We start from the raw sequence: 27,279 nt of genomic DNA, 5'->3' as shown, positions 1-27,279 counted from the left end.
CGGTCAAAGGAACAAACCAATAGTTCAAAAGAGCAGGAGTAGCTATACTCCTATAGTCCAACAAATTAGACTTCAAATGTAAAACAGTTAAAAGAGACAAAGAAGGATACTATCTAATAATAAAAGGAACAATTAAACAAGAAGATATAACAATCATAAATATTTATGCACCGAACCAGAATGCCCCAAAATACATGAGGCATACACTGCAAATACTGAAAAGGGAAATAGACACATCTACCATAATAGCTGGAGACTTCAATACCCCGCTCTCATCAATGGACAGAACATCTAGACAGAGGATCAATAAAGAAACAGAGAATTTGAATATTACAATAAATGAGCTAGACTTAACAGACATATATAGGACATTATACCCCACAACAGCAGGATATACCTTTTTCTCAAGTGCTCATGGATCATTCTCAAAGATAGACCATATGCTGGGTCACAAAGCAAGTCTCAACAAATTTAAAAAGACTGAAATCATACACAGCACTTTCTCAGATCATAAAGGAATGAAGTTGGAAATCAATAATAGGCAGAGTGCCAGAAAATTCAGAAATACGTGAAGGCTCAACAACACACTCTTAAACAACGAGTGGGTCAAGGAAGAAATTACAAGAGAAATTAGTAAATATCTCGAGGGGAATGAAAACGAAAACACAACATATCAAAACCTATGGGACGCAGCAAAGGCAGGGCTAAGAGGGAAATTTATTGCCCTAAATGCCTATATCAGAAAAGAAGAAAGGGCAAAAATTCGGGAATTAATTGTCCACTTGGAAGAACTGGAGAAAGATCAGCAAACTAACCCCAAAGCAAGCAAAAAGAAAGAAATAACAAAGATTAGAGCAGAAATAAATGAAATTGAGAACATGAAAACAACAGAGAAAATCAATTAAGACCAGAAGTTGGTTCTATGAGAAAATCAACAAGACTGATGGGCCCTTAGCAAGATTGACAAAAAGAAGAAGAGAGAGGACGCAAATAAATAAGATCAGAAATGGAAGAGGAGACATAACCACTGACCTCACAGAAATAAAGGAGGTAATAACAGGATATTATGAAGAACTTTACGCTAATAAATACAACAATGTAGATGAAATGGACAAGTTCCTAGAAAGGCATGAACAACTTTGACTCAAGAAGAAATAGATGACCTCAACAAACCAATCACAAGGAAAGAAATTGAATCAGTCATTCAAAAGCTTCCCAAAAAGAAAAGTCCAGGACCAGACGGCTTCACATGTGAATTCTATCAAACATTCCAGAAAGAATTAGTACCAACCCTGCTCAAACTCTTCAAAAAAACTGAAGTGGAGGGAAAGCTACCTAATTCATTCTATGAAGCCAACATCGCCTTCATACCAAAACCAGGCAAAGATATTACAAAAAAAGAAAACTACAGACCAATCTCTCTAATGAATATAGATGCAAATATCCTCAATAAAATTCTAGCAAATCGAATCCAGCAACACATTAAAAGAATTATACATCATGACCAAGTAGGATTCATCCCAGGTATGCAAGGATGGTTCAACATAAGAAAATCAATTAATGTAATACACCGTATCAACAAATCAAAGCAGAAAAATCACATGATCATCTCAATTGATGCAGAGAAGGCATATGACAAGATTCAACATCCTTTCCTGTTGAAAACACTTCAAAGGATAGGAATACAAGGGAACCTCCTTAAAATGATAGAGGGAATATATGAAAAACCCACAGCTAATAGCATCCTCAGTGGGGAAAAATTGAAAACTTTCCCAAGATCAGGAACAAGACAAGGATGTCCATTATCACACTATTATTCAACATCGTGTTGGAGGTTCTAGCCAGAGCAATTAGACAAGAAAAAGAAATACAAGGCATCAAACTTGGAAAGGAAGAAGTAAAACTATCACTGTTTGCAGACAATATGATATTATACATTGAAAACCCTGAAAAATCCACAGCAAAACTACTAGAGCTAATAAATGAGTACAGCAAAGTGGAAGGTTACAAGATCAACATTCAAAAATCTGTAGTGTTTCTATACACTAGCAACGAACAAGCTGAGGGGGAAATCAAGAAACGAATTCCATTTACAACTGCAACTAAAAGAATAAAATACTTAGGAATAAATTTAACTAAAGAGACAAAAGACCTATACAAAGAAAACTACAAAAAACTGTTAAAAGAAATCACAGAAGACCTAAATAGATGGAAAGGCATACAATGTTCATGGATTGGAAGACTAAATATAGTTAAGATGTCAATCCTACCTAAACTCATCTACAGATTCAACGAAATACCAATCAAAATCCCAACAACTTATTTTTCAGAATTAGAAAAAACAATAAGCAAATTTATCTGGAAGGGCAGGTTGCCCCGAATTGCTAAAAACATCTTGAGGAAAAAAAACGAAGCTGGAGGTCTAGCAATGCCGGACTTTAAGGCATATTATGAAGCCACAGTGGTCTAAACAGCATGGTATTGGCATAAAGATAGATATATCGACCAATGGAATCAAATAGAGTGCTCAGATATAGACCCTCTCATCTATGGACATCTGATCTTTGATAAGGCAGTCAAGCCAACTCTCCTGGGACAGAACAGTCTCTTCAATAAATGGTGCCTAGAGAACTGGATATCCATATGCAAAAGAATGAAAGAGGACCCGTATCTCACACCCTATACAAAAGTTAACTCAAAATGGATCAAAGATCTAAACATTAGGTCTAACACCATAAAACAGAGGAAAATTAGGGAGATATCTTATGAATCTTACAATTGGAGGCGGTTTTATGGACCTTAAACCTAAAGCAAGAGCACTGAAGAAAGAAAGAAAGAAATGGGAGCTCCTAAAAATTAAACACTTTTGTACATCAAAGAACTTCATCAAGAAAGTAGAAAGACAGCCTACACAATGGGAGACAATATTTGGAAACGACATATCAGATAAAGGTCTAGTATCCAGAAGTTATAAAGAGACTGTTCAACTCAACAACAGAAAGACAGCCAATCCAATTACAAAATGGGGAAAAGACTTGAACAGACACCTCTCAGAAGAGGAAATACAAATGGCCAAAAGGCACATGAAGAGATGCTCAATGTCCCTGGTCATTAGAGAAATGCAGATCAAAACCACAATGAGATATCATCTCACACCCACCAGAATGGCCATTATCAACAAAACAGAAAATGACAAGTGCTGGAGAGGATGTGGAGAAAGAGGCACACTTATCCACTGTTGGTGGGAATGTCAAATGGTGCAACCACTGTGGAAGGCAGTTTGGCGGTTCCTCAAAAAGCTGAATATAGAATTGCCATACGACCCAGCAATACCATTGCTAGGTATCTACTCAGAGATCTTAAGGGCAAAGACACAAACGGACATTTGCACACCAATGTTTATAGCAGCATTATTTACAATTGCAAAGGGATGGAAATAGCCAAAATGTCAATCAACAGATGAGTGGCCAAACAAACTGTGGTATATACATACGATGGAATATTATGCAGCTTTAAGACAGAATAAACTTATGAAGCATGTAATAACATGGATGGACCTAGAGAACATTATGCTGAGTGAGACTAGCCAAAAACTAAAGGACAAATACTGTATGATCCCACTGATGTGAACCGACATTAGAGAATAAACTTGGAATATGTCATTGGTAACAGAGACCATCAGAAGATAGAAATAGGGTAAGATAATGGGTAACTGGAGCTGAAGGGATACAGACTGTGCAACAAGACTGGATACAAAAACTCAGAAATGGACAGCACAATACTACCTAATTGTAATGTAATTACGTTAAAACACTGAATGAAGCTGCATCTGAGGTATAGCTTTTTTTTATTTTTTATATTTTTTTATTTTTTAGTTTTTTCTCTCTATTATCATTTTATTTCTTTTTCTGCTGTCTATTTCTTTTTCTGAATCGATGCAAATATACTAAGAAATGATGAATATGCATCTATGCGATGATATTAAGAATTACTGATTATATATGAGAATGGAATGATTTCTAAATGTTGTGTTAGTTAATTTTTTTAATTAATAAAAAAAAAAAAAAAGGAAAGAATCCAGTGTTCCACCAATTCTATGCGAATTGTATCTCTGGGAAACCAAGCAGATTTGGAAGAGCATCTTCTTATAGAATTATTACCACTAATACATGATAACAAGATGATGGAAAACTGCCATTTTGCAACCTCCAATGAATTAATGTATCTAGGCATTGTGTACAGCAGCAGCTAACATCAAAAAAAAGCAAACTCCAGCCATTGATGCGCTTCTTGATAAAATAACTTGGCACCACCTATAATCATGCAAAGGGATGGACCCTGGATCCAATCTAGCTGCTAATTTGCAGGAAATCCAGAAGTCAGAGGGCCATGTGGAACTGTGCTATGAGGATGCAATCAACAAAATCCAGCCTTTGAGAAATTCTACAGGCCAAGCAGCCTAAGTTCTTCAACAGATACGATGTAAGGAAAAGAAAGGTTGGAAGGAGAACCTGTAGATTAAAAGAGGCTCAAAAGACATAAGTTTTTCTTCAAACTGCCAAGACTAGACTATAGTGTGTACAGATGCACACTGGATAATTAAACCATAAATGAATGCAAGTAAACGACTGTAAAAGACAGGTTCATGGTTACTTTTGGGGAAAGGGGTGACGGTTGGCACAGGCCACATGAAAGGGCTTCTTGGGTAGCTGATGAAGTTGTATCTCTACATCTGGGTGGTGGGTACAAGGGTGCTTGCCTTAAAAGAACTCACTGAGCTACAAGTTTAACTTGTGTAGTTTTCTGTATCTTTTTTTTAAAAAAACTTTTTAAATTGTATAGTATAACATATATACAAAGCAAAGAAATTTAAAAAGCAAAAGTTGAAAAAAAAAGATTATGACAAAGGGCTGAAGAGTTGATATACCTGTGATGTATGACAGTGAAGATATACTGCTGGCCTTGCCAGCTGAATGTAAATTGTTTCTGGTGGTCCTTACTGACAGCTATTGAGAAAATGCATTTGCCAGATCAATAGCTGCATACCAGGTACCAGAGGATATTATGATTTGCTCAAGCAATGATGCCACATCTGGAAAAGCAGTTGAAACTAGAGTTACAACCTAGTTAAGTTAATGATAATCCACTGTCATACTCCAATATCCATCTGTTTTCTGCACAGGTCAAACAAGACAGCTGAATGGGAATGTGGTGGCAATCACCACCCCTGCATCCTTCAAGTTCTTAGGAGTGACAATAATCTCTGCAATTCCTTCAAGAATCCAGGATTGCTTCTGATTTACTATTTTGCTAGGTAAAGGCAGTTGTCTCGGCTTCCACTTGGTCTTTCCTATCATAAAAGCCCTCACTCCTTAAGTCAGGGAACCTATGTGCGATTCTGTCAGCTGTTGAATATGTCTTCCAATTATGCATTCTGAAACTGGGGAAATTACCACAGAATGGGCCTGGGGATCCACTGAATCCACTATGAGATGGACCTGAGCTAAAAAAGAACCAGGAGTGGTGCTTAAAAAACAGAACCTTAAAAATGGGATTTTACAATTGGTTTTCTACTCTGATTAGACTCAAAGGCACTACTGACTCTATTTCCAATAACCAAGATGGTACTGGTAGTCCATGGCTTGAGTTGGCAATAGAGATGCGCAAATATTCCCATTTGTTTCTGCTAACTACATTCTTATACAAGGCAAAGTTCTGGGTGAAAATGTTTTGACATCTTAACAGAGTTTTGTAGAGTTAAGAGGTAAAATGATGTTGGCTGGGTGTTCTTAGATATGCTGGATACAATTATGAGGGAAAGGGATGAGCTGAAGGCTTCAAATTTACAACTTAAATGCTGTATGAAAGATGTAAATGTTTCTATGTGTCCCTGAAAGAAAATCTTGTTTATTGTGGTCACCGACTTGAGATCTCTGAAAATCAGACCTAGAGTCTTATTTTGTGAATAGTAGATTTACAGGGTAAACTTAAATTCTCAACCTTGCATGGTGTCTGCTGTTAAAGTAAAGGCTTTTCAAAGTAAATATCCCTGGCAACATGGGACAGTACTCCCAGGATGACCCAGGACCCAGCATCATGGAATTGAGAAAGCCTTCTTGACCAAAAGGGGAAAAAGAGAAAGGAGACAAAATAAAGTCTCAGTGGCAGAGACATTTCAAACAAAACAGAGTCAAGATGTTATCCTCGAGGTTATTCTTATAAATTATACAGATATCCCTTTTTAGTTTATGGTATACTGGCATGGCTGGAGGGAAGTACCTGAAACTGCTGAGCTGTGTTCCACTAGCCTTGATTCTTGAAGGCGAATGTATAATGATAGAGCTTTTACAATGTGGCTGTGTGATTGTGAAAACCTTGTGTCTGATGCTCCTTTCATCTAGGGTAATGACAGATGAGTAAACAATAAGGATAAAAAATAAATAAATAATGGGAGGGGAGACAAAGAGTAAAAAATTGGGTAGACTGAAATACTGGTGGTCAATGAGAGGGAGGGTTGGTAAAGGGTATGGTATGTGTGAGTTTTTTCTTTTTATTCCTTTTTCTAGAGTGATGCAAATGTTCTAAAAATGATCATGGTTATTAATATACAACTATACAATGATACAGTGAGCATACTACATATGGACTGTATGTGTGCAAAGATTTCTCAATAAAAATATTTTTTAAAAAGTAAAGGCTTTGATTAAAAAAGAATGGGATCCTGAAACTTGGGATGGGGACCAACGGATTGATAATGATAGCAGTGGGGACACTGAAACACTTGATTCTGCTGAGTCTTTGCTAGAAAGACATGTAATGATCTGTCTTGAAGAAACAGCCACCCCACCTCCAGCCTACCCTGAGGAAATAGCCACCCCACTCTCAATACCAAACTGTTATAGTAAGAGTTCTCTAGAGAAACAGAACCAACAGGAGATATCCGTAAATATAAGATTTATAAAAGTGTCTCCATGGAAATTAAGAGACCAAAATTCATAGGGCAGGCCGCAAGGCTCACATCTCTGATGAAGGGTCTTGACAAACTCCACAGCAGAGGTTGGCTGGCAGAAAAAGCAGTGAAAATTCTCTCTTCTCCCGTAAAAGTCTTCAAGGGCTTGGATCAAATCCAACTGACTGGATTATCTCATTTTCTGGAGAGCCTTTAGTTGATTGTAGACGTAATCAGCCACAGATGCAATCAAGTGACTGATGAGTCAATAAACCAGCCTACTGGTTTATCAACCAGCCATGAAATACCCTTGCAGTAACAGGTCAGTGCTTGTCTGACCAGACAACTGGGCACCATTATCTTGCCAAGTTGACATCAGAATCTAACCATTAAATCCACCCAGCACCAGTTTCCCCAGGTATGGATTCCCTATCCTTTTGGTTTCAGTGGGAGCAGTTGTAGTCATAAAAGAATATTCTGCTGCTCACCTCCAAGTGATTTAGTATTAAGACTAAATGTGCTGTCTAGCCTACGCTCTCTTGAATAAAAATCTCAATGGCTGCTGCATTTTCCATCTTCTGCTATATGAATAGCAAGGGAAAGAATATCAAGTATTGTGAATATAATAGAGAAGAGAAGAGATGAAATATGAGGGAACTGGGTTCCTATAGAATTCCAGGCCTGGGGATCCAGAGGGCCAGCTGCTTTTTGGCTCTTGAGGTCTACAAAATCCCTGTTATCCTTTTCACAAATTCCCCTTTCTGCTGAAGCTATCTGCATTTATATTAAGCATAAACAGGAGTTCTACCTATTTACCCACAAGAACCTTAACTAAACAAACCTATTCTTTTTCTTCTTCTCATCTTTTCACACTCCTCCCTGAAGTCTTTATAAGCACTTTCTAAAATCACGTTCTTTAAGATAGAATTTAACAAACAAGTATAACTACTGAATCATTACATTAATATTTCTTTTTGTTTCCAGGGTCTTAGAACAATGAGAATAACTAAAGTTGTGGAACCGTAACCCATACCATACTTTGAAATTTGTTCTATAACAATTTGTTAAAATGTACTTCAAAATGTATTGCTTTTTTGTATATATTTCACAATAAAAAATGATAAAAAAAATTATGTTCTTTAAGGCTTTAAGTAGCCCTGTTCATTTTCTTATTTACTTATATACCCTCTTATTTTAAAAGCGACCTGTAGTAGTTTTTGAATTTCCAAAATAATTCACATGGATTTCTACAGCAGGGAATGAAGTGTGGATGCATGATCCTCAAAAAATGAAGACCACTTTCAAATAAGCAAAGGAGTAAAAATCCACTAAATGTCAGCACAGGAAACTGCAGTAGATACAGTAGGTTTCTTCAGTCAAAAATGTAATGCTTTCAGTGGAAGCAAATTACAATGTTACTGCTGACTATAGACTCTAGCTTGCAATGATTGCATTTTTTCCTGTATATCATCCCATTTTCAACAACTTACAATGTTGACATTCATTTGTTCTCCTTCATGCAAAACATTCTTAAATTTGCACATTTAATCACCATCATTGTCCACTCTAGGCATACCTAAATTATACTGTTTCAGTCTTTATCTTCTATCTTTCCTTCTGGTGACGTATGGGCTGCCAGCCCTTCTCCCTCAACCAGTCACATTCAGCTTCACTCAGTGTACTTATATTATTGTGCTAGTCTCTGCACTTTTATCAAAAGTAAATCAGCCATATTCATGTGGGTGTCTCTGAACCCTATTTGGTTCTACTGATTTATGAGTATATCCCTTCATCAATACCATATTGTTTTATTATAGCCTTAAAGTATTTTTTAAAATTTGGTACCAGAGTCCTCCAACTTTGTTCTTTCTCAAAATTGTTTTGGCTACTCTAGATCCTTTATCTGTCCATACAAATTTTATAAGCTTGTCTGTATCACCAAAAAATGCTGCTGGAAATTTAATTGGAATTGTGTCAAATCTATATTTGGGAAGAAGTGACAGTTAGTTATATTGGGTCTTCTAATACATGAACATGGCATGTCTTAAAAAAAAAGTCATGCTTGTCAGTGGGGACAACCAATCAATAGGCTAAGCCCTCAATTTTGGGGTTTGCACCTATGAAACATTCCTACAAAGGAGAAGCTAAGCCTACTTATAATTATGCCTAAGAGTCAATCCCAGAGAATCTTTCCTGTTGCTTAGATGTAGCCTCTCTTTCTAAGTTAACTTGGCAGGTGAACTCATTGCCCTCTCCCTTACATGGTACATGACTCCCAGAGGTGTAAATCTCCCTGGCAATGTGGGACAGAACTCCTGGGACTTGCCAGGACCCAACACTACGGGATTGAGAAAGCCTTCTTGACCAAAGGGGAGAGAGAGAAATGAGACAAAATAAAGTTTGTGTGGCTGAGATTTCAGAGTCAAGAGGTTATCCTGGAGGTTATTCTTATGCATTGCGCTGGTTTGAAGGGACGTATGTCCCCTAGAAAAGCCATGTTTTAATCTAAATCCCATTTTGTAAAGGCAGAAAAATCCCTCTATTCAATACTGTGAATTTGAAACTGTGATCGGATCATCTTCCTGGAGATGTGATTAAATCAAGAGTGGTTGTTAAACTTGAATGGCGATTTGGAGAGAGCAGAGAATGCTGCAGCACTATGAAGCAGAGTCCACAAGCCAGTGACCTTTGGAGACAACAGAGGAAAACGCCTCCCGGGGAGCTTCATGAAACTGGAAGCCAGGGGAGAAAGCTAGCAGATGACACTGTGTTCGCCATGTGCGCTTCCAGCAGAGAGAGAAGCCCTGAAAGTGGTCGCCATGTGCCTTCTTCTCACTTGAGAGAGAAACCCTGAACTTCATCGGCCTTCTTGAACCAAGGAATCCTTCCCTGGCTGGATGCCTTTGATTGGACATTTCTATAGACTTGTTTTAATTGGTGCATTTTCTCAGCCTTAGAACTGTAAACTAGCAACTTATTAAATTCCCCTTTTTAAAAGCCATTCTGTTTCCGGTATATAGCTTTCCGGCAGCTAGTAAACTAGAACATGCATTATATAGATATCCCTTTTCAGTTTATGGTGTATTGGTGTGGCTGGAGGGAAGTAAGTGAAACTGCTGAGCTATGTTCCAATGGCCTTGATTCTTGAAGGCAATTACATAACAATATAGCTTTTAAAATGTGACCATGTGATTGTGAAAACTTTGTGTCTTATGCTCTTTTTATGCAGGGTATGGTCAGATGAGTAAAAAAATAAGGATAAAAAGTAAATAAATAATAGGAGGGAAGGGGTAAAAAAAAATGGGCAGACTGAAATACTGAGAGGGATAAGGGGTATGGGATGTATGAGTTTTTTCCAATTTTTCTTTTTATTTCTCTTTCTGGAGTGATGTATATGGTCTAAAAATGATGGTAGCAATGAATACAAAACTTTGTGGTGATACTGTGATCTACCGATTACATACCATATATGGACTCTATGTGTGTAAAGATTTCTCAACAGACACATTTTTTTAAAAATGTAATGTTTGCACAGATCTCAGACCTACCTGTAAAACGCAAAACTAGAAAGCTATACAACATCTAGAATATAACAAGGAGAAAATCTACTGCTTTTGTGCTTGGCAGTGATTTCTTAAAAACAAACGCAAAAGCACAATCCATGAAATAAAGAATCAATAAGTTGGACTTGATTAAAATTTTAAATTCTGTTCTGCAAAAGACACTACTAAAAGAAGAAAAAGACAACTAATGGACTGGGAGAAAATATCTGGAAAACACCTATTTGACAAAGAACTCTTACTACTACTTTCAAGAAGAAAACAACCCAATAAAAAATGGGCAAAGGAGGTAAGCAGACAGCTCACCAAAGATATACAGATGACAAATAAATATACGAAAAGATGTTCAACATCATGTATCATAAGATAATTGCAAATTAAAACAACAATGAGATAGTACTATATACCTGTTAAAGACTGGCTAAAATCCAAAACTCTGACTATATCAACTGCTGGCAAGGCTGTGGAGCAAGAGAAGTCTCATTCATTACTGGTGCAAATACAAAATGGCACAGCCCTTTGGAAGACAGTTTGGCATTTCTTATAAGGCTAAACATAAGCTTACCATATGACCCAGCAGTTGTAATCCTAGGCGTTTACCCAAATGAGTTGAAAACTTGTATCTATACAGAAACCTGCACACAAATGTTTATAGTAACTTTATTCATAATTGCCAAAAATTGGAAATAACCAAGATATCTGACAACAGGTGAATGGATAAGCAAACTTTCATACATCCATACGATGGAATATTATTTAGTGAAAAAAAGAAAAGACATGGAAGAACCTTAAATGCATTATGTTCAGTGAAAGAAGCCAGACTGAAAAGGCTACATACAATATGATTCCAACTATATGACATTCTGGCAAAGTAGAAAAGATAAAACTAGAGAGACAGTAAAAAGATCAGTGGTTGCCAAGGCTTTAGCAACAGGGCCAGGAGATAGGGCATTTTTAGGGCAGTGAAACTATTCTGCATTATATCCTAATGGTGGATACATGCTATGTCAAAACCCATAAAACTTTATAACACAGAGAGTGAACTATAATGTAAACTGTGGACTTTAGTTACTAATAATGTACTAGTATTGGTTCATCAATTGTAACAAATATAACACACTGATGAAGGATATTAACAACGGAAAATTCACACGGAGAAGGGAGGAAAAATGCTCTAAAAAATGCTCTAAAAATAAAGGTTTTTTTTAAAGTAATGCATGCCAATGATGAAATTACAAAATACTTTTGTCTTATTACCTACCCACCTCTACACACACTCTCCAGAGTATCCAAATGTCCATATACAAATGCTGTTGTAACCCAAAATCAGCAAAAGAACCAAAGTTCTGAGTGAAAAATGGTGAAACCACATTCATGACAAGGGGCCAAAGTAAAGAGCTGATTTGTACAGAAAGTTCTAGTCACCACAGTCTCAACCCCTAATCTAGAATCCACACTTTACATCCTCCTCCTCCATGCTCATTCCTTCTTAGCCCTTTCCTCCCCTGTACTTTGCATATCTCAGAATCTCCAAGTGAAAAATAATTACAACAGCTGTCAAGTATTCATCACCTACCAGGCACAATCGAAATGCTTCACATATCATCTCATTCATTTCTTACCATCATCCTGTCAGATAAGTTATTCCATTTTATTTATAAGGGAATAGACTCAGAAAGGATAATTTGGAAGAGATGTCATTCATTTAAAAAATATTTATTGAGTGACTACTATGTGCCAAGCACTGTATAGGTACTGAAGATACTGAAGTGAATAAGCGAGAAATCCTTGCCCTCCTAGACCTTAGTTTAGCACAGGAGACAGATAAATAAGCACATTAACACATAAATATATAATTGCAAGAAATGTTAGATCCTCAAGGACGAATAAAGCAGGATAAGAGGTAAGGGAAACAAATTATAGATAGGTGGTCAAGGAAGTCCTCTCTGGGGTCTTGATGTAGGATGAGGAAAAGGGAATAATTAAAGTTAACTCCAAAGCCTGGGGTTGGAACAACTGGTCAACTGGAGAGAGGGGAGGGTGGCATGAATTACATGTCCATTCAGGTCCATGTGTTACCTATTAGACATTCCCAAGGGTCAACCAGGCCTGCTCTCCATCCTAATTATTCGTTCAACAAATACTGACTTGGCACTATGATAGGAGTTATTTTGAAGAAATCTTTGAGAACACACAATCAAGGAATTTGACCTGGACTTGGGGAGGTCAGTTGCCCTGGGCAAGAAGAAAACACAGCTTAATGAGATGTGAACAGAGAAGGAAAACTGGGATGAAGGCACAGCATTTTAAAAGGCTCTGTGGTAGAACAAAGCAGGTAGCCTTTAAGAAATTTAGAGGCCAATGTTGCTGAAGCATACAAAGCGAGTGAGAGACAGGTGCTGGAGTGGTAAGTAGAATACAAACTCTGCAGGCCCTTGTTTGCCTTTTGAGGGCTGGGAACTTCAGCCTGAAAACTACAGAAGTCAGCGAAGACTGTCGTAGTGGCGGATTATTCTCTTGGGGTAGAGGGCGGACCCGCGCAGGGAGGACTGAAAATAATTACTGCGCCCGCAGCGGGAGAATAGACCCAAGTAGGACCTCAATGAGACTTTATCACCTCCAGATTCTGCTTACAGACCCCCAGGGATGAGGGGACTACTCCAAGCAGCTCACTCCATTTTCACACAGCTGTGAGTGCCAGAAAGTTTCTTCCCAGATGTCAACCAAACTGAGCTCACGTGTGCTTCTCACCTCGTCAACAACCTCGTCATGTTCATCGTCTTCTTCGTCACTGTCTTCATCCTCTTCCTCTTCTTCCTCATCCTCGACTTCCTCTTTCTCTTTTTCCTCGTCCCGCTGGGCCGGGGCCCCAGACGGTCGCGAGACCCCACATCCCAGCGCACGCCTCTTAGCCCTGGACGCCATGTTGTCGCCCTGCATACTGCGCCTGCGCGGCCGCCCCGCCTGACCTCTAGGACCGACCCACAAAGCCGAGGGGGTGGAAGACTAAGAAGAACCTCGACAGTGAGTCGACATCAACCCCAGGACGCTGCTTGGTCCACGGCCTTGACCTCGCAGAATCGAATATAGTTTGATATTTTATGTCAGCATTTTCCAACTCCATCCTGTCCCATCTTTCCCTATAAAGCTCTCCCGCCCCTTCGCGCAGTGGTACGACCCACTCTGGAGCGCCCCCCCACCTCGGACTTGGATTCACAACGCATGCGCGAGCTCTCAGCTGCGTGACCCTGGGTATTAGGTTCTGGCTGCTCCGGGGCCTTCCCCGGCTCGGAGCAGTGGCAATTCAGGAGACGTGTTGATGGGGGTGACCTCCCCTCTGTCATTGCCCCTGCAGCCTCAGCAGCCTCCTCCTTGGGACTGGGAGATGCACGCACCCTGACTGGGCACGATCCCATCTCTTAGCCTATTCGGGGCTTCCTGCCCGCAAGGTAGGTATCGCTGCCCACTTGTACCGACCAGGACATGGGGCCCGCAGGCCTGGAGGGACCCGCCCGTGGTCACTAGCGAGTAAGCGACAAAATCGGGATTGGCCTCTCCACACAGCTGTTTGCTGGAGGTGGGCCCTGGCCTGGGTGCGCTCTTGTGGAAGGTCATGGAATCCGAGCCTCGGGTGTCTGCCCCCCACAGCTCTGGCGCAGCCGATTGGTGATTGAATCGGATTCGAATCCCTGCCCCTCACTAACCCTCTTTCGGTGCATTTCCTTGACCTGACAGTTTTTTTAAAGCAGGAATCGCAACCATAAATGCTTCAGGCCGAGTGGGGTAATCTAAATTACAGCCCTGAGCCAGATTTGAGAGAATGGAGTGGAGAAGACTGCAGCAGGGTCTAGGGTATCTCCCCATTGGACGGTGGCAGCTGCTGCTCACCTGCAACCAGCTGCTGCCATATGGACCCAGTCCTGTCAGATAGTTCCATTTTCGGAGAAGCTGGGTTTCTGAATTTTTACAGGAGCTATTTTGATTTTTTTTTTTTTTTTTTTTCATGGGCAGGCACCGGGAAACGAACCCGGGTCTCTGGCATGGCAAGCAAGAACTCTGCCTGCTGAACCACGATGATCTACCCTATCTTGGTTTTTAAAGCTGAGCCAAATAAAGTCCATTTACCAATCAGGTTTATCCCACAGGCTACCAGTTTGCAGCCCATTTTAAAATAGTTCTTTAGAAAACACATCAGCTTTCTGAGAAAGAAGTCAATGGCTCTCCATTTTTTTCTCTGTAAAATGAGGAGAACGGGTTAGATCTGTGTGATTATTAAAATGGAATGCTGAGATAGAGAGGTTGGCATGGCTGAGAGATTGAATCAAAAACTTTGTGACCTTTTCTCAGTAATTATTCATCAGCAGGAGATAAAGTTAGAATATCTTAAAGGTCCCCATTAGCTCAGAATTCCCATGATTGTGTTCTCCAAAGTTCCATCTTTCCTGAGACTCTCTTGTCTTGGCCACAACATGGATGTTAGTGTACTTTACCCAGATTTAAGTGTTGGTATCATGCCCCCCAGAACTAAGAGAATAAATCCCTGCCCCTTTAAGTCACTCAGTTTGTGGGAATTTGGCATGGCAGCCCCAGGAAACTAACATACCCCTTCTCAGCAAAGCTTTTTCCCAAAATCCAAAGTGGGATAACTTAGCTTGTTCAAGCTGAAGGCATAAGTCTGCTGGAGATGGATCACGTCCATATGGAAATTCCTTTCTTCCTGCACTTCTCTGTGACCAAGTTGAAAGAACACTCTCTCCTCTAAAGAGTTCCTGCTACCTGTGTTGCAGTAAAAACGGGAAAGAAGCAAGGATCAGAAGGAAACTAGCAGGGTCTGCTCAGGCTTTCAGATGTGGAGGGTCATAGGTGAGCCAAGTTATCCCACTTTGGACTTTGGGAGAAAGCTTTGCTGAGAAGGGGTATGTTAGTTTCCTGGGGCTGCCATGACAAATTCCCACAAACTAGGTGACTTAAAACAGCAGAGGTTTATTCTCTCAGTTCTGGAGGCATGATACTAAAATCAAGATGTTAGCAGAGGCATGCTCCCTCTAAAGGCTTTAGAGAAGAATCCTTCCTTCCCTCTTCGTAGCTTCTGGTGGTTCCTGGCAATTCTTGGCATTCCTTGGGTTGTAGCTTCATCATTCCCATCTCTGCCTCTATTGTCACATGGCCTCTTTCCCTGTATTTCTGTGTCCAAATCTCTCTTCTTTTTTCTCTTGTAAGTCATCAGCCATTGAATTGAGAGTGCCCCCCACCCCCAAACCCAGGATGATTTCATCTCGAAATCCTTAATTAATTATATCTGCAAAGACTATTTTCCAAATAAGGTCACATTCTAAGGTTTTGGTTGGGCATATATTTTGGTGGCACTATTCAGTCTACCACCAGGAGTTTGTTCCAGTTTTTGTAAAAATCCCTTGCCTACCCTAAATCCTAGAGTTTTCTAGACACTGGACAATAAAAGCATCTCAGCTGGCTTCACACATTTTCAACCTATTCAGCATGCATCTGATACTGTAATGAACTCATTTACTATACTATCTGCCCCCAATTTCTTGAAAAGAAATTAGTCTCCTCATGTCTAGTCCGGTGCCTTTTCCATTCCTCTGAGCTGTAAGACAGAATGTTTTTTGAGCATCCATAGCTGTTAGAAATAAGATGACTCTATAATTTATTGTCTAAATCAAGATATTTTTGAGAGAGAAAGTGGGTACTGTTAACAATTAAACCATATGTTAACTGATGTAAACAACAGATGTAAACTGAGACTGTCCCAGGCAAACTAGGATACATGGTCACCCCAACTATAAGGTAAAAAGTCTAGCATACCCTCACCAACCCTGCCCCAAGATAGAAGAATGAGGGAAGATCCCTTTTAAAGTTAAATCACAAGGACCCAGTGTGGAGGGAAATTAATAAGAAAAAGTAATTAAGATGTAATCCCAAGCGACAAGCATCATAGTTGATTGAAAATGCCATGCTAACTCGGTGCTCATTCAAATGGATGATTGTCCACGTCCTCTCAGAAGTCTTTGGATGGAGTAACTGGCCTGAGCTGATCATACAGAACTGCACAGAAACCCCAGAGAACCAGGTCCTAGTACTAGCTCTGCCTCGGCTACCTGTGTCCATGCGGGTCCCCTTGTCTCTGTTAACCTCAGTTTCCCCTGTTAGAAAAATAAGAGTACTGGCTGTGCCGGGAACACACAGAAGTAATTTTTCTTAGGAGACAGCAGTCCTCTGACAGCCCCAAAAATCAGTTCACTTTCGTGAGAGTTACAACCGATTTCGTTGTGGTATTGCACATTCTAGGTTGACTGTGCTTTCTCTGTGTGCCCAAGAATCAGAGATGGCGTGGGTAAGAAGTCACAATGAGGAGGCTTCTGTGTTCCTCTTCTTAATTGTTGCCCGCTTTGGAGATGGTGGGAATGTGAGTTTCTTGAGTATGAAAGACACTGTACTGAGCTCTAAAAATACTTTCTGCCCCCATTGGCCAGTCCTCCCCCTTGGCTATTTCCTTCACTGAGGGTAGTCCTCTTGTCTAGTCCCTTGGCCTGGGCTTTGAAGGGCCTTCTGGGACCCTCTGTGTCTCTTTGAGGAGGTGTCTGTTGACCTTTCTCTGAGCTCTTTGGACCTGGCCCTGAGCTGAACGTGCCCAGTAGTTCAGAGAATAGTCCCAATTATGGAAAGAAAAATCTATTCTCAAAGCATTTTAAACTTCAAAATTTAAATCACTAAGAAGAGTAGTAATGTGACTAGCAGTGATGTGCTTATCAATTGATTTCTTTCTCAGTGCGCCTGATAATATGGGTCTCGGGTACAGCAAAGATGCTCAATAATGGTTCTTCCTCATTTTCCCTCAGAGAGGTTGTCAACAACAGCAAAGAAGCCACGAGGGTAGTAATTCAATTTTTATTTTCCAATGCTAGAGCACATCTAATGGAATCTTTTAGCAGTTATTATGAGCTTCTTCACATTCACATCATTTTCATTACCTAAGAGAGCCATAGATTAGAACCCAGAAGAAACGTTTTCCCAGTTTACAGTCGGTAGGCTGATTTTGCTTTCATGGGTTTGCACTATTCAACTAAGTAAGCACTTTGTGTTGTGGTAATACTTGATATCTTCACGCCTGTGTGTTTTCCCGAACACTTGTATCCAAGCATGTGAGAGGCAGCATAGCGTCAGGGTTGAGGGCGCAGACTTTGGAGGCGAACTGCCTGGGTGAATGAACCCAGCTCTGCCACTTCTTAGTTCTGAGACTTTGGCTGACTTTAATTCTTGATATACCTCAGTGTTCTCATCCATAAAGTGGGATAAACCTCATAGACTCAATGAGATTTTTGAAAAGCACTCAGAACTGTGTGTCACATGTGGTAAGTACTGGGTAAGCATCACTGTTATTATCACCTCCTTTCAGTCACTTAACAGCCCTGTGGCTTGATAGAGCAGAAAACAAGATTACCCCATGAGTAAGTAATGATGCTGGGACCTTTGGTCCTGTATTTGTGCTGTGGCATCACGCTTCCCCAGTAGAGAATGAGGAAGAGAAAAGGGCAAGCAGAAATGAGAAAAGGGGAGAAGAAATAAATCCGTCAACTTGAAGCTAGTAACTTTAGTAAGGTAAATCAAATGTCTTCCTCTGAGTGCCAGCAGCCCACAAATCCTGCCCTGCCTGCCTTTCACCCTTCCCCCTCACTTCCCCCTCAAATATTCCAGCTGTTCTAGACAATTCTCTTCTTCAGAGCTCCTGCAGTGTGCTACTTCCACTCAGTCTTCATTTAAATGTAATTTCTTCCAGGAAGATTTTCTTAGTCTAAGTCTTGGTATTAGGATATGGGTTTGGCAACTCTTAGCAGAGATCAAGATTAATGAGATCCAAATTAATAAGTGCCAAAATAGGACAGCATTTAATTTTTCTTTGATGTGAAGGCCCTGGCTGGTGAGATGTACTTTTGAGAGAATGACCCTTGGTATTTGAAAACATTGCTAGACCATCCCTTGGAAAAGTGTCTGGGGTTCTGTATCCCAGAGCCCAGGCCCATGGCAGGGACCTGGTAAGGGTGAGAAAACATGTGTGCCCACAGGGCTGCCTGCTGCCAACAGTGTGATGTTTCAGCTTTTTCATCCCCAGAAGGAATTGTTCTTTAGCAGAAATTCCAAGTTTTACCTGCCACTCAATGTCATGCCAGATACTTGCAGACCCAAAACTGAAAGGTTTTTCAGTCAGCATTTAGCCAGAGAAACAGCCAGAGGTAATGTACAGTAAGAGAGTGATTCCAGGGAACTGGCTTACACGACTGTAGGGGGGCTGGCTAGGCAAGCCTGAAATATGTTGGACAAGCCAGCAGGAAGGGCTGCTGCCCACAGATAGAATTTCTTCCCCATCAGGAAAGCCTCAGTTTTGCTCTTAAGGCCTTTCAAGGGATTGAATCAGGCTCACCTAGAATGTCTATGGTAATATCCCATTCTTGGTCAACTAACTGATTAACCACTTCTACAAAATACCTCCCAGCAAACTCTTAGATTATAGTTGTGGATAACTGGAAACTATAGCCTAGCCAAGCTGACACCTAAAACTGACCATGGCAGAAGGGTTGGGTCACAATTTCTGTAAGAAACACATTTTGAGTAACCTCAGGAAATGATAGAAATGATACTGTCCATTTCTCCAAGTCTCCAATCTCTAGCTAACAGCTCAATAACTGCAATAATTAGAACTTGATTTCATAATCATTAGTTGTTCACCCAGGTTTGGTTGCTTAAAAAGCAGTTCATTATGTGCTTGTACAAAAGAGTATATAAGTTCAAGGTATGGGGGAAAACTAATGCATGCTATGGGCTATGCTTAATAGGAAAACATCGACAGTACTGCAGCAGTAACAGGGGTACATAATGGGGGGAGAGTTTTGGATTTTCTGTTGGGTGAGGGCATGTTTACTGGTTATCTTTCCCTTGGGAACAATGAAATCATCTAAAATTGAGAGTGTTGATGGACTGTTGGCTTTGGACATTGTACATGAGGCCCAGTAAATGAAGGTGTCTGTTCTAGTTTGCTAGCTGCCGGAATGCAACACACCAGAGACGGATTGGCTTTTAATAAAAGGGAATTTATTTTGTTGGTTCTTCAGAGGAAAGGCAGCTAACTTTTCACTGAGGTTCTTTCTTATGTGGAAGGCACAAGATGGTCTCTGCTGGTCTTCTCTCCAGGCCCCTGGGTTCCAACAACTTTCCCCGGGGTGACTTCTTTCTGCATCTCCAAAGGCCTGGGCTGAGCTGCTAGTGCTGAGATGAGGAATGCTGAGCTGCTTAGCAGTGCTACGTTGCAATCTCCCATTTAAGCACCAGCCAATTAAGTCAAACGTCACTCATTGCAGCAGACACGCCTCCTAGCTGACTGCAGATGTAATTGGCAACAGATGAGGTTCACGCACCACTGGCTTATGTCCGCAGCAGCAAGACTAGGTATGCTCACCTGGCCAAGTTGACAACTGAATCTAACTAACACAGTGTCTGAGTAGATTGGCTAACAATGGTGTGTACATGTAATTGAATATTGTGCTGCTGCAAAAAGAAATGAAGTTGTGAAGCACGCAACAATGTGAATGAACCTGTGGGACATTTGTGGAGGCAAACTAAGCCAGAAACAAAAGAGTAAATGTTGTATGATCTAATTTATAAAACACTTATAAGAAAACTGGGGCCTAGAGGATAAACTCTTATAACAGTCACATTTAGTCCAGAGAGGTAACTGTTATTTCTGGATTTTGAGAAGCTGCTTTATATATGTCTAAGCTGGTATTTAGAGATAAGAACGAAGCCAGTAAGATTGGGATTAAGGTAATTCAAAATACAGGGCTAAGGGAGACATTGTCTGTATTTTAGAACTTCACCTACTCTTTGAGACCAAAGGAAGAAAGGTTTATTTTGTCCAGAACCTAAATTTTTTGTAGCACATAATCTAACTCAACACATCTGGATAGATCATTTAAACAATCCAAACGCAGGAAGCACAGAGTAAGAATGAGCACCTTTAATCCTGTACCTTAATCCTGATACCTTAATGTAATGCCTAGATACATCCCAGAGTGTATTAAGCAGATAATCAGAAACTATTGGCAAAGTCCCTTGAGAGATAGGAGAAAAATTATGGACCTATTAAACTTTACGACTAGGAAAACCCAGGATACTGTGTCAAACATTAAGGACACCCAAATCAATAGGCCAAGCCCTTGATCTTGAGGCTTACTGTTGTGAAGCTTATGTATGTAGTGGAGAAGCTTAGCCTACCTATAGATATTCCTAAAAGGACCTCTTTTAAACTCATGTGTGGCCTCGCTCTCTCTAAGCCCAACTCTATCACCCTACCCCCTACATACGACATAACATCCAGAGGTGAAAATCTCCCTGGCGGCATGGGAGATGACTCCCAGGGATGAACCTGGCCCTGACTCTGTGGGATCAACAATGCCATCCTGACCAAAAGGGGGGAAAGAAGTGTAACAAATAAGGTTATCAGTGGCTGAGAGAGTTCAAATAGAGTTGAGAGACTACTCTGGAGGTCACTCTTACACAAGCTTCAGTTAGACATTGCTACCTATCATAACTTGCCAAACCACAACCAAAGCCATTCCTGCCAATCCTAAAGAATACCTAGGGCATTGTATAAGATTCTACAAAGGCTCCATGCACTAGGGAAACTTTCTAGAAACCTACAACCTCCTGATGGGTCCCTGAACCAGGTAAGTCCTGAAATGCAGAGGGGCCAGCCTCTCCAGAACATCACCTAGTTCCATCCCCCTATCCCATATTATTGACAGCCCCTTCCAACATGAAAAAGTTAGAATGGGCATAATCCAAATACCCCTAAAGAGTGGGTGAAAGATGAAAGTTGATGGTGCAGTTATGCAGAGAAGGTAGGGTTTAGCAAACGAGTATGATTGCTGAGTCATTATGTTATTTCTTTTAGTCTCCAGTACCATAGAGCAACTAGAAGTAAAAACCTAAAGTTTTGGAATTGTAACCCATACCAAACTCTGAAATCTTTTCTACAACTAATTCTTGCGATGTATTTTGAATGTTTTTGCTTTTTTGAATATGTTATCACAAAAAAGAAAAAAAAAGGAGTGTAATAGAGGTGATAGGATTTAATAAATGAGTATGACTGCTGAATCATTATATTGATATTTCTTTTGGTCTCCAGTGTCTTGGAGCAGCTAGAAGAAAAAGCAAAGAACTGTGGAACTGTAACCCATACCAAACTTTAAAATCTACTCTATAACTACTTAAAATGTACTTGGAAATGTATTGCTTTTTTGTATATGTTATATTTCACAACTGAAAAAAAAGTTTTTAAAAAAGTAAGTTCATTTTGGGCCAGATTTTCCAAAGATGTCCCATGGATATATGTAATACTCCAGAAATATCTTCATATTAATTTATAAGTAATGGTTTCCTAAGTTAAATTTCTGCTCCAAATAATAAAGTCCATTTGAGTATTATCAACTCTTGTGTAGTATTTATTTGGAGGGTCTACTACTATTTACAGATGATAATCTATGCTTCTTGTAGAGTTTATTCTGTAGTTCCTTACCAAAACTAATTTTGAGGCCTTTCGTAGTGGTTACAATGCACTATTCTTCCCTTTATATAAGAAGAACAGAATGTTCACTGTAAAAAATTGGGAGATAATAAAGAAGGAAATAATCATTCTAACTTGCCACCATGAAATAATCAAATGGTCGCTATTAATATTTTGGTGCATAGATACGCACATACTATGCAGTTCTGGGTTTTTCTTTTTTGCATTTAATGTTATTTTATAATCCCTTTTCTATGTAATTAACTTATTTATGAATACAAAGGATTTCAAAAAACTGTGGTATGATTTATTTAACTATTTTCCCATTGGTCCCAGTTATTTGCAATTGTAAATAATGCCAAGAGAAACATTTTTATGTTAACTTTTTGTACACATTTATGAGTATTGCTTTAACATTCATTCTTAGACGTGAACTTACAAAGAGAAAGGGTATGAATGGCATAAGGCTTTTGATATATATTGACAAATCATTTTCCAAGTTGTTAGAAATTTTTTGGAAAATTATCTGAAGATATTTGACAACAGTAATAAGCTTCTTTGGGAAATAGAAGCGTCAATATAATTAGTTCCTTCAGTATTAATGTGCTGCTTAGTATATTTATCTTGAAATAGAAATATTTATCTCCTTAAAATGTAGGTTACCATTTCTCTATTTGTTATCCATACGATCCAGAGTTTGCAGCATTTCTCTTCTGAGAGCCATAGTTGTTGGGCGTAGTACATGTGGCTTTAACTGGTAACTCTACTCCACCTTTCCAAGAGATATCAAGTTCCAGCAGGCTCTCCCTTGGCCTTATCAGTGGGTCTTCAGAAGGAACAAGCTTATTAAAGCTCGGTCATCCTGTACACGGGTTAGGTCACATCAGCAAACCATCCATTATCCTCTTCCAAGCTTGCTTAGGAAGAGTCTTGTAGGTCGAATTAAGATCTCTTTCCCTTCTCTGTCTCAGAACCCTAAGAGTACTGCCCAGTAATAATGAAGGTTCTTTTACTGAAAGACCCTAAAGGAGATGACTGTGGCCAGGATCCCTACATCACGGTAAGTGTGAGCTCATTTGCCCTCTTTTTACTTTCTTATGAAGTCCAGGGACCTGGGGGAGCTGCTAAAAACTCAGAGGAATTGGCCAAAAATTAATTGTTAATGTCATCCTAAGACCCTTTCCTTCTTTCTGTATGGTCCTGGCTAATACAGAACTGTATTCTTTAATTTGCAGGAATTAGGATTATATGGACTGGAAGCCACCCTGATTCCGGTTTTATCATTTGAGTTTTTGTCTCTTCCCAGTTTCTCTGAGAAGGTAAGGTGTACAGTGTCTGAGCACTGTGTCAGGGTGTGGTTCCCACAGAAGCCTTGCCAGCCCAGGCTAAAGCACCTATTTTATCCCTCTGCCAAACTTCAGAACCAGGGGAGCATCATCTCACCCAGTTCCAGGGCACTGCTGCTTGTTGGAGTTCTCTGGCTGGGTCTCTAAAATAGCTCCTTCTGGAAGCCACCCCGACTTGGAGAGGCAGGTCTGTGCAGAGGCCCAGGAGAAGGCATGGTGAGAGCACAGAACTACCGCACTGCACTCAGTGACTCAATCCTCTCACATTCATCCTCGCATCTAATCCACCCCTGCCCCCAAATTTGCTGTAGACAGGACAGTCATTATTTTTCCCATTTTAAACCTGAGGTCATTAAGATTTGAGGTCCAGATTAGGCAACTTGGCCAAGTCTCCAGTAAGTAAGATGCAGAATTGGGACTCAAACCCAGGACTTCGCCCACAACTTCAGTTCTGCTGCCAGCTGGGAAATAACATATATTGCAAGAGCTGTGCCCAGCAAAGCTCACCACGTATTTCCAAGTAGAGATTCAGTGCCCAGGGAACCTGCAGGTATGGGCACTCATTTATTACCAGTGGCAAGAGTTGTTCCTTTCAAGACAAGGGGCGAGAGCCCCAGAGTTGAATTCCTGAGACTGGTGTGCCCACCCTTCTCCCTGGGCTCCACAACCTCTGTTGGCACCAGGAGTTTACCCTGTGCTCTACACCCCAACACCCTGCCCACCACCTCTTATGGAAAGCCTTTCTGTCCTCCCTTATTCATTCAGTAATTTACTCAGCAGACATTGACTGGGCATCTACCATATTCCTGTGCACTGGATCTGTGTGCCTAGGAAACCACGTAAGAGCAGTCAAATCGGTATGGGACCCACTTTCATATCAACTTTAAAAGGGAAAAAAAGAGCCAATAACCTGAGCTCAGTTTTAGATCTAGAAGTCATAAAAATCACCATCTGCAGCCTGAGGGGCGTTCTGAACCCTCTGTAAGCTTACACTTTGTAGTGAATAAGAGTGCAGACTTGGAGTCATAGATGCATGCATTTGAGTTCTGCTTGCCTCCTCACCTTAGACTAATTCTTTACTGTTCCCAAGCTTCTGTTTCTTAATCTATGAGATGAGAATAATCCCACCGATATCACAGGGTGGTTTAACAGATTCAGTGAGGTAATAAAGTAACCCAGTCCCCGCTCAAAATAAATGTTTAGTCAATTATATCATCACTACTATCTTGAAAATCAGTATTTTAGATGGATATCACTGCAGACTATTCCAGTTTTATTACAAGTACAGGTCACGCCTACCCTCCTCCCTATCTCTACCTCCCAGTCCCAGGCTGATGCCCCTCACTCTGCTCCAGTTACACTGTCATCCTGTATTACGCTTGTCAGTGTCATCCCTAGTACTGAGCTTCTTATGGGCAACACTGGTATCTGATTTATTCACCTGTATATCCTCCTAGGTCCAGAATAGTTCCAGGCCCATGGTAAGCACCCATAAGTGCTAGATGGGTGGGTGGATGGATGGATGGATGGATGGAAAGAAGGAAGGAAGGAATTAGTTTGCCTACTACTTCTGTTAAGCATTTGACTACTTCTTTTACCTGGAATTCTGAGTTATAGTTCACTGAGAGTTACTGAGTTTAGCCATCACATAAAATGTTTTTATTGTTCTGTTGTGCAGTTGTCTCATCCTGAAGGTTATGGGGGACTCATTTTTACCAGCCCCAGAGCAGTGGAAGCAGTGGAGTTGTGTTTGGAGAAGGACAACAAAACTGAAAGTAAGAGTGGGTCTGCTGGGAATCCCATTGCACATTTATTCACTTTCATCTCTCCTGCTGGGCAAGCAATATTATAGAAATAGCTGCACCTCTGGTTTAAAGAATTATAGTAACTTTTAGCTCAAAAAGCATGTTTGTGCGACATTTAGAGGGAGCTGAAAATGACCTTTCTTCTATACAACTGTTTCTTAATGTCCAACACACAATGACCTGTTAACCTTCTGATGAAGCCAGTGCTGCTGTGGCCCATTAACTTCCATGGGAAACAGGAGCACAGGTTGCATCCAAAACTCCCAGGAAGGTATCTCTGAGGCTGAGTCTCTCACACAGTCTTTTAAATGTTCACCTGATGGGCATTTGTATCTCCTCTCTGAAAATATTAAGCACCAGTCTCCTCCTCTGAAAATAGGATAAGTACCACTTTCTTCAAAGGGATGGTGGGAAAATCTAATCACAGAAAAGAAAATGGTTAGTGTCATTCTGGGCACTTAATGACTTAGCCATCTCTTTGAACCCTTCTTCTGTCCCTCTCCATCAAAGCAGTGAAAATGGCACTACTTGTTAACAGAGCCCAGGGTTTCAGACTGAACCTTCAGCAACCTTGCAGTCAAAAAGCTTTGTAGCTACCATTTATCGAGTGCCTACTGTATACCAGGCCCTATGTTAAATACTTTACATCCATTGTCTCATTTAGCCCTGGACAACAAGCCAGAGGCTTAACGATACTGTGATCCTCATTTTACAGATGAGAAAAGTGGGGCTTGGGAAGATTAAGCATTTGTCCAAGGCTACAGAACTAGTCAGTGCAGAGCCAGGCTTCAAGCTCAGCCCTGACTGGCCCCAGAACCCTAGCTCTTACCTGCTAAGTTATACTTAACTAGTGGGAAGCAACAGGAGAAAGCAGCCACCTGCAAGGGCGTTGGAGTGTGACCTGGGTTTAGGTGGCCCGAGGACATGGCGAGTTCCTAAACCTCTCTAAGCATCTGTTTCCTTGTCTTCAAAGTGGGCATAACAATAGCTGCATTGCAGGATTATTACTTCCACTGCTAGCTAACCAGAATTTATTGAGTCCCTGCTCTGTACACTCCTAAACCTTTAACCGGGAAGGTAGCTCTGGTTAGTATTTCCATGTGACAGATAAGAAGCCTGAAGAACAGAGGGTCTAAGACTCTCCCAAGACTATCCAGTCTGTAAATTGAAGCTTTATAATTCAAGTTACGAGTCTGAGTCCCAAAGAAAAGCTTTCAGGACATTGCCTGGTAAATAGCATTTATCATGTACATAAATGACAGTGGTGATTGGTTGTTATTATTCTATTTATAGTTAGGCTTTCAGTATAATTTAAAAATTGCCCTCTTGGTGACTTCATATATACATTCACCTCTTGTTAAAGAAAAAGTTTGATGATTTTTTTGGTGATGAGGACCCATGCTGTGGAATCAGTGAGGCAACACGGAACCAGGGACACTGTTGCTTTCTGAATGGAGAGAAAAAATTGAGGATGGGGAAGCACATGTTCTCTTGCCCAGTGGGGCTTTGTCTTACATTATATTTTCTTTTATATGTATGTTGAAGATGAGGATGATGGAAATGTGCTTTATTGCTTACAAAGCACTTTCCCTATATTTTCTCATTTTGATTCTCACAACAAGCATATGAAATAGGGTGGGTGGGTATAGCTAACCCCACTTTTCCTGCTGAAGGAACAGAGAAGGTGGGTGAACTAACTGCTCTGGGACTCACGGGGAGGAAGGTCGAGCAGAGCCGGTTGTGAAGCACACCTGAACCTCCTCCAGTGCTCTCTCTAGTCGCGATTCTACTGCAAGCCTTAGGAAATGGTGTGTTCACAGATAATTCCTTAAGAAAAACAGTTATATTTCTAGTGGTAGAGAGAAGGTGAAACTCAACCTTTGGTTACTATTTAAAAGTGAATTTCCCATAGAAATAAAAAGGGTAGGATCACACTGTTGAATTTAAAAGAAAGTTATGCTCATAATCAGATTTTAGGAAAAACTGTTGTTTCCTTGTCTTCTAAAAACATTGATTGCCCAGTGGCCTTATGATTTATATA

General features: G+C 40.4%; 2 protein-coding genes across 6 annotated transcripts in view; one reads left to right on the top strand and one right to left on the bottom strand.

Annotated features, from left to right (window-relative positions):
* Positions 1-13,450, bottom strand: part of BCCIP (BRCA2 and CDKN1A interacting protein) — a 30,910-nt gene extending 17,460 nt beyond the window's left edge. Inside the window, exon 1 of the mRNA XM_077126390.1 lies at positions 13,261-13,450. Coding sequence (XP_076982505.1) covers positions 13,261-13,449 — 189 coding nt within the window. The 5' untranslated portion in view covers position 13,450. The remainder of the gene's footprint in view (positions 1-13,260) is intronic.
* Positions 13,451-13,717: 267 nt separating this feature from the next.
* Positions 13,718-27,279, top strand: part of UROS (uroporphyrinogen III synthase) — a 39,592-nt gene continuing 26,030 nt past the window's right edge. For 4 of the 5 annotated variants that reach the window (XM_077126380.1, XM_077126378.1, XM_077126381.1 and 1 more), the window contains exons 1-4: positions 13,718-13,958; positions 23,059-23,147; positions 23,323-23,406; positions 25,112-25,208. In XM_077126380.1, coding sequence (XP_076982495.1) covers positions 23,085-23,147; positions 23,323-23,406; positions 25,112-25,208 — 244 coding nt within the window. In that variant the 5' untranslated portion in view covers positions 13,718-13,958; positions 23,059-23,084. Of the gene's footprint in view, positions 13,959-22,624; positions 23,148-23,322; positions 23,407-25,111; positions 25,209-27,279 lie in introns of those variants that run through there. The other variant, XM_077126379.1, reaches the window with a different exon arrangement.

This window comes from Tamandua tetradactyla, chromosome 13, assembly GCF_023851605.1.
Source record: "Tamandua tetradactyla isolate mTamTet1 chromosome 13, mTamTet1.pri, whole genome shotgun sequence".
NCBI lineage: Eukaryota > Metazoa > Chordata > Mammalia > Pilosa > Myrmecophagidae > Tamandua > Tamandua tetradactyla.
Note: the sequence above shows the minus strand (reverse complement) of the source record. Positions and strands in the feature narration are given on the sequence as shown.